The 12,726-nt window shown below is 40.9% G+C and overlaps 1 protein-coding gene across 1 annotated transcript; it reads right to left on the reverse strand.

Moving 5' to 3' along the window:
- Window positions 1–10,305: 10,305 nt before the first annotated feature.
- On the reverse strand, window positions 10,306–12,225 carry LOC140803756 (uncharacterized). The gene is made up of 2 exons (XM_073159638.1): window positions 11,503–12,225; window positions 10,306–11,389 (listed from the first exon to the last, which is right to left on the reverse strand). Exons 1-2 carry the CDS (start codon window positions 12,071–12,073, stop codon window positions 11,016–11,018), a joined length of 945 nt encoding a protein of 314 aa, XP_073015739.1. The 5' UTR covers window positions 12,074–12,225; the 3' UTR covers window positions 10,306–11,015.
- Window positions 12,226–12,726: the final 501 nt, after the last annotated feature.

Below are 12,726 nucleotides of genomic sequence, written 5' to 3' on the forward strand. Positions count from 1 at the left end.
ATGGTGAGCTTTATAAACGAGGTTACTCTCAGCCATTCCTGAAGTGTCTCACTCCTAGCAAGGCAAACTACGTTCTTCGTGAGATCCACGAAGGAATAAGTGGAAACCACTTGGGAGGGAAAGCATTGGCTGCCAAAACCTTACGACAAGGTTACTTTTGGCCAACCATAAGGAAATATGCCATGGAGTTGGTTAAGCGGTGTCGATCTTGCCAAGAGCACGCCAATATCCATCACCAACCCACGACGGTGTTACAACCACTTGGAAGCCCCATACCCTTTGTCCAGTGGGGAATAGACTTGGTAGGACCCTTTCCCCCAGCTACGGGGCAGAGAAAATTTCTCATAGTTGTCGTATATTATTTCACGAAGTGGGTCGAGGCAGAGCCATTGGCGAAAATTTCGGAGAAAGACGTCATATGTTTTCTGTAGAAAAACATAGTGTGCAGGTTTGGGATTCCCCGAGCTCTGATCTCGGATAACGACACTCAGTTCTCTGGAGCAAGACTAAAGGAATGGTGTCAGGGTCTCTTTATCAAACAACTATTTACGTCGGTCGGCAACCCACAAGCCAATGGGCAAACAGAGGTAACTAACCGAACTATCTTGCAGCATCTGAAGACCCGTCTCGGCAACACTAAAGAAAGCTGGGTGGACGAATTGCCGAGCGCATTGTGGGCGTACCGAACTACACCACGCACATCAACAGAGGAATCACCTTTCAATTTAGCTTATGGTGTTGAAGCTGTAGCCCCCGATGAGATAGGAGAAACTTCATTGAGGGTGAAACAGTATAAGCAGCTTGAGAACGATCAGTCCCTTCGAGCCTCCTTGGATTAAATCGACGAATTGCGAGAATAATCATCCGTCCACACAAAAAGGTACAGGGAACGCATGGATAAGGTTTATAATGACCGAGTAAATCCAAGATCCTTCCAAGTAGGAGACTTTGTGATGAGAAAAGCTGATGTCTTGCGTTCAGTCGGAAAACTTGACCTAAAGTGGGAGGGCCCCTATAAAGTGGTAGAGATAATCAAGATGGGTACTTATCGCCTCCAACACCAAAGTGGGAAAGTACTACCTCGGCCGTGGAATGTAGCAAATCTGAAGAAGTTTTATTCATAGAGGGACGTAGTTGAAAAAGAAAATAATAGTTTATGTGTTGGTTGTTTCATGTGTCATCATATTGCCAATGTATCTCCATCATTATAGTATTTAATAAGATTATCAATTATTCTCCACTGTTAGCAAGAGATTTTTTCAGGTGTAATATTCCGAGTATGTATGCTTATATCATCACCTTCCAATGTAGTCGTCGAAGGCTCCCAAAAAAAAAAGAAAAAAAAAAGAGGTTTGGCCAACCTCGTGGGATTGCTTACATGACGACTGTAGAGAAGGTCGACGATGAAACAAGTCCCGGGATACCTCACCACCCTTAATGGGGGTTTAGGACTTCCCAGTGAGACAATCTTGGGAGATTGATCCCCTCCCAAGTACACATGAAAACAAGCATTACGACATCACAAACAAAACTACTACGCTTAGCTTAATGGGGGTTTAGGACTTCCCAGTGAGACAATCTTGGGAGATTGATCCCCTCCCAAGTACACATGAAAACAAGCATTACGACATCACAAACAAAACTACTACACTTAGCATAATATGAGAGAAATTGTAAAGCCCGAGATTATATCATTTTAATCCGAGATTATTTAATTTACGAATTTTGGAATGATGAATTAAATTCCACAAATTTTGTGATTAATTAGGATTGAAATGGAATTAAAAAGAGTTTTGAGGACTGAATTGTAAATAGTGAAGACTTGAGGGACTAAAGTGCAAATATTGGAATTAAGTGGGACACTTGTCATGCATTAGGATATATAAAACTTCATTCCTTCATAAAGAAGCAGCAAGAATCGAGAAAACCCATAGGAGATTTTCAAGTTTCTTTCGAAGACTAGAAATCTGATTTTACAAGATCCGTCCGTCTGATTTTGAATCTGACTGCGGTACTGAGTTCCTATCGACGTAGGCTACAACTGGACGTAAGTTTTACTAAGTTTTGACATGTTTTGAAATTATGATATTGTCAGAATTGAATGGAATTCATATATGATGTTCTTGACATGTTAGACATCGTAGAATCGAAGTCAGATTGAGAAACGGACTGATTATGGAATTGTTATGAATTTTTAGGGTATATTGATTTATACCAGACAGATTTGAATTGTGATTGGATTACGGATTGTATTGGATATGGGTTATGGATTGTAACTGTGATTTGAAGATATTGTATTGATGGGTATACTGAATTTGTACCGTTATGCCGATGATTTGAATTATATTCAGATTGATCAGATTGTTATTAATTTGAAAGGTATATTAACATGAGATTGTTGATATTGTCATTGCCAGACAGACTGTGAATTCAGGACTTCGACTGAGCCAGAAACCGACGAAAGAAAGGTATAAGTCAATGTGGTATTGGGAGATCGACTTGAGTCGGTTAGACTTGAGTTTCCCTAAATCACATACTTTACTTTATTGCATTGATTTGATTGATATACTTGTTCTCTTGAATATAGATAGTAGGTATTAGACGAGCATTCTTATGACAGAAGTGCCTGATAGTGGTGGGATCACCACGGGCACATTGCACGATGTCATGAGATATTGTATTGGCGGAAGTGCCATAGTCTGCTACTGGATAATTGGCTATCGATGTGGATAGAATTATAGCTCATTCTATTACTGATGATCAGTATTGTATCGATGTGGATAGAATTATAACTTCTTCTATTACTGTTGATCGATGTTATATCGATGTGGATAGAATCGGAGTTTCTTCTATTACTGGTGATCGATACTATACTGATGTGGATAGAACCAGAGCTTCTCTATTACTGGTGATCGATACTATATCGACGTGGATAGAACTGGAGTCTTTTCTATTACTGTTGGTCGATATGGAATGCCAATGTCTGGAAACCGGGATCCCTAGGCTAGGATTGAGTCTAGTCTGAGTCGTGGAGTCACGAGCATTGTCGACAGTCTATGATTGATTATGTTTCAGAGTTTGATACATATATCTGTTACCTGATTACATGCTTTATATTTGTTTATATGATTGCATGTTTCGTTGATTTATACTGGGGTTATATTCTCACCGGAATTATCCGGCTGTTGTCTTGTCTGTATGTGTACTTGACAACAGGTGGGACAGGTTCAGGGTCGAGGAGATGAGGAGAGATCGAGTTAGAGTGGAGACTTCGGACTTTGATCTGAGATAGGGTTTGGACACTTGATATTAGTTGTTATTATGATACAGGACTTGTATTTTATATACTGATATGTATATATGTCTTGATTTCACTATGTTCCGTATTTTAAAAAGCAAATTTTTAGACCCTGTTTTATAATCGATTAATTAGTGCCAAAGATGATTAAGAACTTGATTAGCGTCCGGGTCCCCACAACAAGTGGTATCAGAGCGATAGATCCTTGAGATTGAGATAGGAGCTAGTGAGCGGGGTAGAATGTGTTTTCTTTCCTGCTTTTGATTGCTAGCATGATTTACTGCTTTATAATACATGTTTATCTGTTATCTGATTTGATTTTGAAGACATGTGTTATTGAGAACGAATCAGAGCCGATTCTAGATCAGCAATAAGATGTTCGGATGAGGACTGAAATAAAACTTTGGGTTGGGGTTACTAATCCTTTTGATTTCAGATATGCCTCCGAGAAGAATACCAGAACAGGGGAGTACATCGAATCCTCCTATGGATGTGACCCCTACTCCAATGGAGCAATTGTTGAAAAGATTTCAGTCGTTCCATCCACCGACTTTGAAAGGTACGGAGAATTCCGTGGAATGTGAAAGTTGGTTGGACGATATTGAATCGATGTTCGAATCTTTGGAATATACGGAGAAAAAGAGGGTGAAACTGATAGGACATCAATTGCATGACGTTGCTAAACATTGGTGGATCACGACTAGACGGGCATTGGAACAACGAGGTACGGCCATTACCTGGAGTGTGTTTAAGACTGAATTTTATCTACGGTTCTTTCCAGTATCTTATAGGAAGGACAAGGGAGCCGAATTTGCAAACTTGAAACAATGCCAGTTAAACATTGAGGACTATATGGCTAAGTTCTCTACGTTGCTCCGATTTGCTCCTCATGTGGCTGAACATGATGAGGCCGTTGCGGACCAATTCATAAATGGCCTGAATCCAGAAATCTTCACCCTGGTGAATACCGGGAGGCCAAACAATTTCACCGATGCCTTGAACAGAGCCAAGGGAGCCGAAGCAGGTCTGATGAGACAGAGAGAGGCCTCGTTTGTGCCTTCAGTACCGAGATCACAGCTGCCTCCACCAGCTCCCCAATTTGAGAGCGGCAGTGGTGGTGGGAAGAAAGACTTCCTGAAATATAAGGGGAAGAAATTCAAGAAAGCTGGAAGTAGCTCATCCAGTTCGAGTAGCTCTAGACAGATTGGTCAGGGCCAGAGTTACACAGGACCCTACTGTAGCACTTGTGGAGGGAAGCATTCCACCGAGCAGTGCCGAGGAGTGTTCGGAAATTGCCGCATTTGTAAGCAGCATGGGCACTTTGCCCGAGTGTGTCCACAGCGTGATGCCCAGGGATTCCAGGCCGCTGAGTCATCTGGATCAGTGGCTCAGACAGGAAGACGATCTTCTATCGTTCATTCCTTTCAGCCAGCACCGTCTACTCAGTCACAGCAGAGGCCAGGAGGGAGCCAGACAGCGAGCCAGCCTCCTCGACAGCAGGCCCGATTATTCGCTTTGACTGAGGAGCAAGCACAAGATGCACCTGATGATGTCGTGGCAGGTAACTGTTTTATTTCTGGTTATCCTGCATATGTGCTGATTGACACTGGTGCATCACATACTTTTATTTCTGAGAGGTTTGCATTGAGTCATGCGTTACCTATTGAGTCATTATCTGCGGTAGTGTCTGTCTCTTCTCCGTTAGGGACATGTTTGATGTCAGTGAAAACTGTTAAATCTAGTATAATGCAGTACGATAGGCATACGATTGAGTTAGACTGTATTGTGCTTGGTTTATCTGATTTTGATTGTATTGTCGGTATCGATATGTTGACCAAGTACCGAGCTACAGTCGATTGTTTCCACAAGATAGTTCGATTCAGACCTGGAATGGCTGAGGAGTGGAAATTTTATGGTAAGGGTTCTCGTGCCAGAATTCCTTTGATATCTGCAATGAATATGAATCGATTATTGCAGAAGGGAGCGGATGGATTCCTGGTATATTCAGTTGATTTACTGAAATCGAGCCCATCATTGGCGGATTTGCCAGTGGTGTGTGAGTTTGCTGATGTCTTTCCAGATGAGATTCTTGGATTGCCTCCGATTCGAGAGATAGACTTCAGCATTGAGTTAATGCCAGGAACAGTTCCGATTTCGAGAGCTCCATACCAGATGGCACCGATCGAATTGAAAGAACTGAAAGAACAGTTGGAGGATTTACTGGCCAAGGGGTATATCAGACCGAGTGTATCTCCTTGGGGTGCTCCAGTACTGTTCGTGAGAAAGAAGGATGGGTCGATGAGACTTTGTATCGACTACCGGCAATTGAACAAGGCAACGGTAAAGAATAAATATCCATTGCCTCGTATTGATGATTTATTTGATCAGTTGCAGGGTTCATCTGTATATTCCAAGATCGATCTGAGATCTGGATATCATCAACTGAGAGTCAGGGATTCTGATATCTCTAAGACAGCATTCAGAACCAGGTATGGACACTATGAGTTTATTGTCATGCCTTTTGGTTTGACGAATGCACCAGCGGTATTTATGGGATTGATGAACCACGTCTTTCAGAAATACTTGGATGATTTTGTTATCATATTCATTGATGATATATTGATTTATTCAAAGAATATGATTGAGCATGCTAATCATCTGAGGACTGTGTTGAGAATTTTGAGGGCAGAGAAACTGTATGCTAAATTGTCGAAATGCGAGTTTTGGCTGAAACAGGTTGTGTTTTTGGGTCACATTATATCGGGAGACGGTATATCAGTTGATCCCAGTAAGGTTGAAGCCGTGATTAGTTGGCCGAGACCTACATCTGTGCCAGAGATTCGCAGTTTTATGGGTTTGGCAGGATATTATCGTCGATTTATTAAAGATTTTTCGAGTATTGCCAAACCGATTACACAGTTGACTCAGAAGAATGCTTCATTTAATTGGTCTGAGGAATGTGAGACCAGTTTTCTTGAGTTAAAGAAGAGATTGACCAGTGCGCCTGTGTTGACGATTCCTTCAGGTACTGGTGACTTTGTCGTTTATTGTGATGCCTCTCACCGAGGATTGGGTTGTGTATTGATGCAGCGAGGGCATGTGATTGCTTATGCCTCAAGACAGCTGAAACCCCATGAAACTCGTTACCCAATTCATGATCTTGAATTGGCAGCCATAGTCTTTGCTTTGAAGATATGGCGACATTACCTCTACGGTGAGAAATTCGAAATCTATTCTGATCATAAAAGCTTGAAATTTCTGTTTTCGCAATCAGAGCTGAATATGAGACAGCGGAGATGGCTGGATTTACTGAAAGACTTTGATTGTGAAATCAAGTACTATCCAGAGAAATCCAATGCAGCAGCAGATGCGCTGAGTCGAAAGGTATGTGCACTATCCTTATCGACGATGGGTGTATCAAATTTGATAGAAGACTGCTGTTTTTCTGGATTAGCTTTTGAAACAGATTGTCAGCCTCTGAGATTATATACGATTCAAGCTGAACCAGCATTGATATTGAAAATCAAAGGGGCACAGAAGGTTGATCAGAATATACAGAATTCGATTGCAATGGTCAGAGCTGGTCATCAATCGGAGTATCGAGTTTGTGACGGTATTTTGTATGTAAATAATCGTCTGGTTGTGCCGAATGTCTCGGATTTAAGACAGAAAATACTAACAGAAGCGCACAACAGTCGTTTTAGCATTCATCCTGGTGGCAGGAAAATGTATAACGATTTAAAGACACAGTATTGGTGGAAACAAATGAAATCAGATATCACTGAATTTGTAGCCAAGTGTCTGAATTGCCAACAGGTGAAAGCTGAGAGGAAGAAACCAGGAGGATTGTTGCAGAGTTTGTCCATTCCTGAATGGAAATGAGATCACATTTCCATGGACTTTGTGACACAGCTACCGAGATCCTCCAGAGGTTGTGATGCGATTTGGGTCGTGATTGATCGATTGACCAAATCTGCATGTTTTATTCCATACAAAATGACCTACAGATATGATCAGATGGCCGATGTTTATGTCCGAGAAGTGGTTAGATTGCACGGAGTGCCGAAGTCGATTGTTTCAGATCGTGATCCTCGGTTTACTTCGCACTTCTGGCAGAGTTTGCAGCAAGCTCTTGGTACGAAGTTATATCTGAGTACCGCATATCATCCTCAGACTGATGGACAGTCAGAGCGTACGATTCAGAAATTGGAAGATATGCTGAGAGCTATAGTGCTGGATTTTAGCACTAACTGGCAAGATGCATTGCCACTTTTCGAATTTTCGTACAACAACAGGTATCAGACGAGTATCGAGATGGCCCCATTTGAAGCGTTGTACGGAAAGAGATGCAGATCCCCTCTTTACTGGGATGATATCTCTGAAGTTCCTGAGACTGGACCTGATATGATCAGAGATATGACTGAAAAAGTGAAATTGATTCAGAAGAAAATGAAGGCAGCTCAAGATCGACAAGCCAAATATGCCAACCTCAGACGACGACCGTTGGTATTTGAGGCTGGAGACCGAGTATTCCTGAAAATTTCGCCTTTCAGAGGAGTTGTCAGATTTGGCAAGAAAGGGAAACTGTCTCCACGATACGTTGGTCCCTATGAGATTCTCGAGAAGATAGGAGATCGAGCCTATCGACTCGCCTTGCCGCCTTCATTATCTGGAATACATGATGTTTTTCATGTATCTATGCTGCGGAAATATCTCCCTGATGATTCTCACGTGATTCAGCCAGACGAGACCGAGCTGGATGAGACATTGAGTTATGTCGAGAAACCGATTCGGATTATCGATCGTAAAGAAAAACAGCTCAGAACAAAGACGATTCCTCTTGTAAAAGTTCAATGGACTCGTCGTGGCATTGAAGAAGCTACTTGGGAGACTGAATCAGATATAAGACAGGAATTCCCAAAATTATTCCACTGCTGTGAGTTTCCTATTTCAGTTTCTGATATTTCTGATTTAATTGCCTGTGATATGATTGCTTGAGATTTCGATAACGAAATCATGTCTCAGAGGGGGAGAATTGTAAAGCCCGAGATTATATCATTTTAATCCGAGATTATTTAATTTACGAATTTTGGAATGATGAATTAAATTCCACAAATTTTGTGATTAATTAGGATTGAAATGGAATTAAAAAGAGTTTTGAGGACTGAATTGTAAATAGTGAAGACTTGAGGGACTAAAGTGCAAATATTGGAATTAAGTGGGACACTTGTCATGCATTAGGATATATAAAACTTCATTCCTTCATAAAGAAGCAGCAAGAATCGAGAAAACCCATAGGAGATTTTCAAGTTTCTTTCGAAGACTAGAAATCTGATTTTACAAGATCCGTCCGTCTGATTTTGAATCTGACTGCGGTACTGAGTTCCTATCGACGTAGGCTACAACTGGACGTAAGTTTTACTACGTTTTGACATGTCTTGAAATTATGATATTGTCAGAATTGAATGGAATTCATATATGAAGTTCTTGACATGTTAGACATCGTAGAATCGAAGTCAGATTGAGAAACGGACTGATTATGGAATTGTTATGAATTTTTAGGGTATATTGATTTATACCAGACAGATTTGAATTGTGATTGGATTACGGATGTATTGGATATGGGTTATGGATTGTAACTGTGATTTGAAGATATTGTATTGACGGGGATACTGAATTTGTACCGTTATGCCGATGATTTGAATTAAATTCAGATTGATCAGATTGTTATTAATTTGAAAGGTATATTAACATGAGATTGTTGATATTGTCATTGCCAGACAGACTGTGAATTCAGGACTTCGACTGAGCCAGAAACCGACGAAAGAAAGGTATAAGTCAATGTGGTATTGGGAGATCGACTTGAGTCGGTTAGACTTGAGTTTCCCTAAATCACATACTTTACTTTATTGCATTGATTTGATTGATATACTTGTTCTCTTGAATATAGATAGTAGGTATTAGACGAGCATTCTTATGACAGAAGTGCCTGATAGTGGTGGGATCACCACGGGCACATTGCACGATGTCATGAGATATTGTATTGGCGGAAGTGCCATAGTCTGCTACTGGATAATTGGCTATCGATGTGGATAGAATTATAGCTCATTCTATTACTGATGATCAGTATTGTATCGATGTGGATAGAATTATAACTTCTTCTATTACTGTTGATCGATGTTATATCGATGTGGATAGAATCGGAGTTTCTTCTATTACTGGTGATCGATACTATATCGACGTGGATAGAACTGGAGTCTTTTCTATTACTGTTGGTCGATATGGAATGCCAATGTCTGGAAACCGGGATCCCTAGGTTAGGATTGAGTCTAGTCTGAGTCGTGGAGTCACGAGCATTGTCGACAGTCTATGATTGATTATGTTTCAGAGTTTGATACATATATCTGTTACCTGATTACATGCTTTATATTTGTTTATATGATTGCATGTTTCGTTGATTTATACTGGGGTTATATTCTCACCGGAATTATCCGGCTGTTGTCTTGTCTGTATGTGTACTTGACAACAGGTGGGACAGGTTCAGGGTCGAGGAGATGAGGAGAGATCGAGTTAGAGTGGAGACTTCGGACTTTGATCTGAGATAGGGTTTGGACACTTGATATTAGTTGTTATTATGATACAGGACTTGTATTTTATATACTGATATGTATATATGTCTTGATTTCACTATGTTCCGCATTTTAAAAAGCAAATTTTTAGACCATGTTTTATAATCGATTAATTAGTGCCAATGATGATTAAGAACTTGATTAGCGTCCGGGTCCCCACAGAAATTATATATGAAATCTTCAAATGTGAAAGTATCGCGGCCTTAGAGCTCAAATGAAACGAATATCTAATCCATGCGAAAGCACGATAAAGGATATTACGACAAATAGCAAATGAAGGTAAACAAAGTTAAGGAGTAATAATACATGCTACTTAATGCTATGCTTCCCCCTCAGTAGGGAGGAGATCCAAAGCGTCAATCATCTCAGCATTGTTCGAAGGGAAATCAACCATGGATCCTCCACCCACCTCCGAGACGCTGGGCTCAATCATCATCACTATTTCTTCAGGCACAAGTTTCTTCCTCAGTTGGTTTCGACAGTCCAGAACTACCTCATCATGAATGATCATGGCACGTTCAAGTATCTCCTCTCTAAATGCTGACGATGCTTTGAAATTCTGAACGCCTTTCTCCTCAGTCCTTTTCAAAAGATTATTGCCCGCCTCGGAGTCAAGGAATTGACCTCCAGTCTTCACCTCAGTGGAATACTTCTCTTCAAGGATCGTAAATTCTTTTATCTTGTCCGCAAGCTTTTCCTGCACTTGCATCAGCTCCAAGTTGGCATTTTCTTTCTCCTGAGTAAGATGAATCTTCTCTTCTTTCAGCCGAACAACCTCTTCTCGCAGCTTATCTTGACAATTGCGCAATTTTTCCTCCCAAACTCGCACAACACTAGCTAATGACAAACTCTGCAAAGATAAGGCCAAACGATCAAAATGCAGACAAAACCCATAATATGCTAACATAATAAGCACAATACCTGACATGAATTCCAGCCAAGGGAGTGAGCAAATGAATCCGTGGACAGCGACACTAGATGGACCATGTCATAGTCTCCGACAATGCTCCGTCCTTTCTTCCATCCAATCTCTGGATCATCTAAATCCTAGAAAGAGTCAGCTTTCTCCCTATGGTTCACCCCATCGACTAAGATATGCTTAACACGGGAAATCTTGGAAAGTGCTCCTTCATCGTCCGCACGGATCCTCTTAGGATTCTTTTGCATTTCATCATCAATCTTCTTTCGCACCCCTTCATGAGCTCGTTTTTTGCCTCTCCTCCCCCATTCGCAGGCCTAATCTCCAAAGTTTTGCTTGATGGCGAATAATTAGTTTTCTTCTGCGAGTTAGAACCCGACACACAGACATGCTCAGAGCGTGCCGGTGGGAGTCCCATACGCATAGTGTCACGAGAATCATGAGCAACACGATCCGCAGGCGCTCTACAATTTCCAGCAAGCGGGGATTGCCTCCCAAAAGTGTTTTTGCGAGCCTGGATCGTGGCCAAGTCAAATCTATCACCTGCAAATGAGGATTTGCCAAAAAAGTCATATAAATAAGAGAGAAACAACAAATTATAATGCAAAATTAAAATAGTGCAATAACAAATTACAAACACAGAATACAAAAAATACCAGCAGTTATTAAATTTCTAGGATTATAAAGTTCTTCAAAAAGACCTAAATCGCGACATTGAAGTTGAAGTGCATGGTGAGTCCCTCTCATCGCAATCACTCGAAGTCCCGAACTCCAGACCACCGGTATGCCCCACCCGCAGTCCTTAACATAGAAAAAGTGAGATTTCCAAGAACTCCTAGGAGACGGAATTCGGGACAAAAATTTACATTTGGCCCGAGGTTGGAAGTAAACGTGCGAATCCGGTTTGCTTCTACGCGCCGAGAAAAATGAGTGGAACAATTCTACAGACAAGGGCATGTGAATTTCCTTCATCTTATGACAAAAGGCCGAATAAACTATAACGGCATTTGGAGTCAATTGACTAAAGCCCATACCGAGGCTTTTAACCAACTCCACTAGTAGAGGTTGCGGAAAAAACATAAGTCCACCATTAAAGTATTCGAGGAAAATGGTGAAGTAATCCGGCGGCGGGTTATGACAATCATCTTGAGGTCCCGGAGCCTTAATGTCACACTCGGGTGGTATTCCAAGCACTTCGCGCAAACTGCCGACATCTTGGTCAGACATAGCATCCTTATCGTAACCACCTAAAGGTTCGCTCCATTCAGGATCATCACCCAACAAGGGATTCTCTAATGGCGAAGATCCCCTAGGGAATCCATGAGAATCTAAAGATCGAGTCTTGGAGTCACTAAAAAACCCGAACCACTCGAGAAGTCGGCGGCATCAGATTTTGAATAGTCACTATCAGAAGTGTCACTCTTGATAGAGCTACTTATTAAAGTTTGGCTATTCCGGCGGTTGGCCATTAGCAAGGAATACTCTTTCCCTCGAGGAACACAACCTGCACATATTTTTCAATTTTTTTCTTTCTTTTTTATTTATCAAAAAGCCTACAAACAATACATGTCATGCAAATAAAAAATTACAAAAAAAAAAAAAAAATCAACTCAACACCATTTATTTCCGAGGTCAATATAAAATCAACAGACCTCTCAAAAGCTTAAAAACTTGAAATTTTCCCGAACCTAAAATATATCAGTCAACACCTCTGACCAAAGGGTTGGAATATTTAGCATAATCAAAATATATACATATTATATATATATATATGTAGCTCACACGTTTTTTTAACATATAATAATAATAATAATGATGATGATGATGATGATGATGATGATGATGATGATGATGATGATGGGGGCCCCAAGCAACATGAA

The sequence above is a fragment of the Primulina eburnea genome, chromosome 10 (assembly GCF_022965805.1).
Source record: "Primulina eburnea isolate SZY01 chromosome 10, ASM2296580v1, whole genome shotgun sequence".
In the NCBI taxonomy this organism is placed as follows: domain Eukaryota; kingdom Viridiplantae; phylum Streptophyta; class Magnoliopsida; order Lamiales; family Gesneriaceae; genus Primulina; species Primulina eburnea.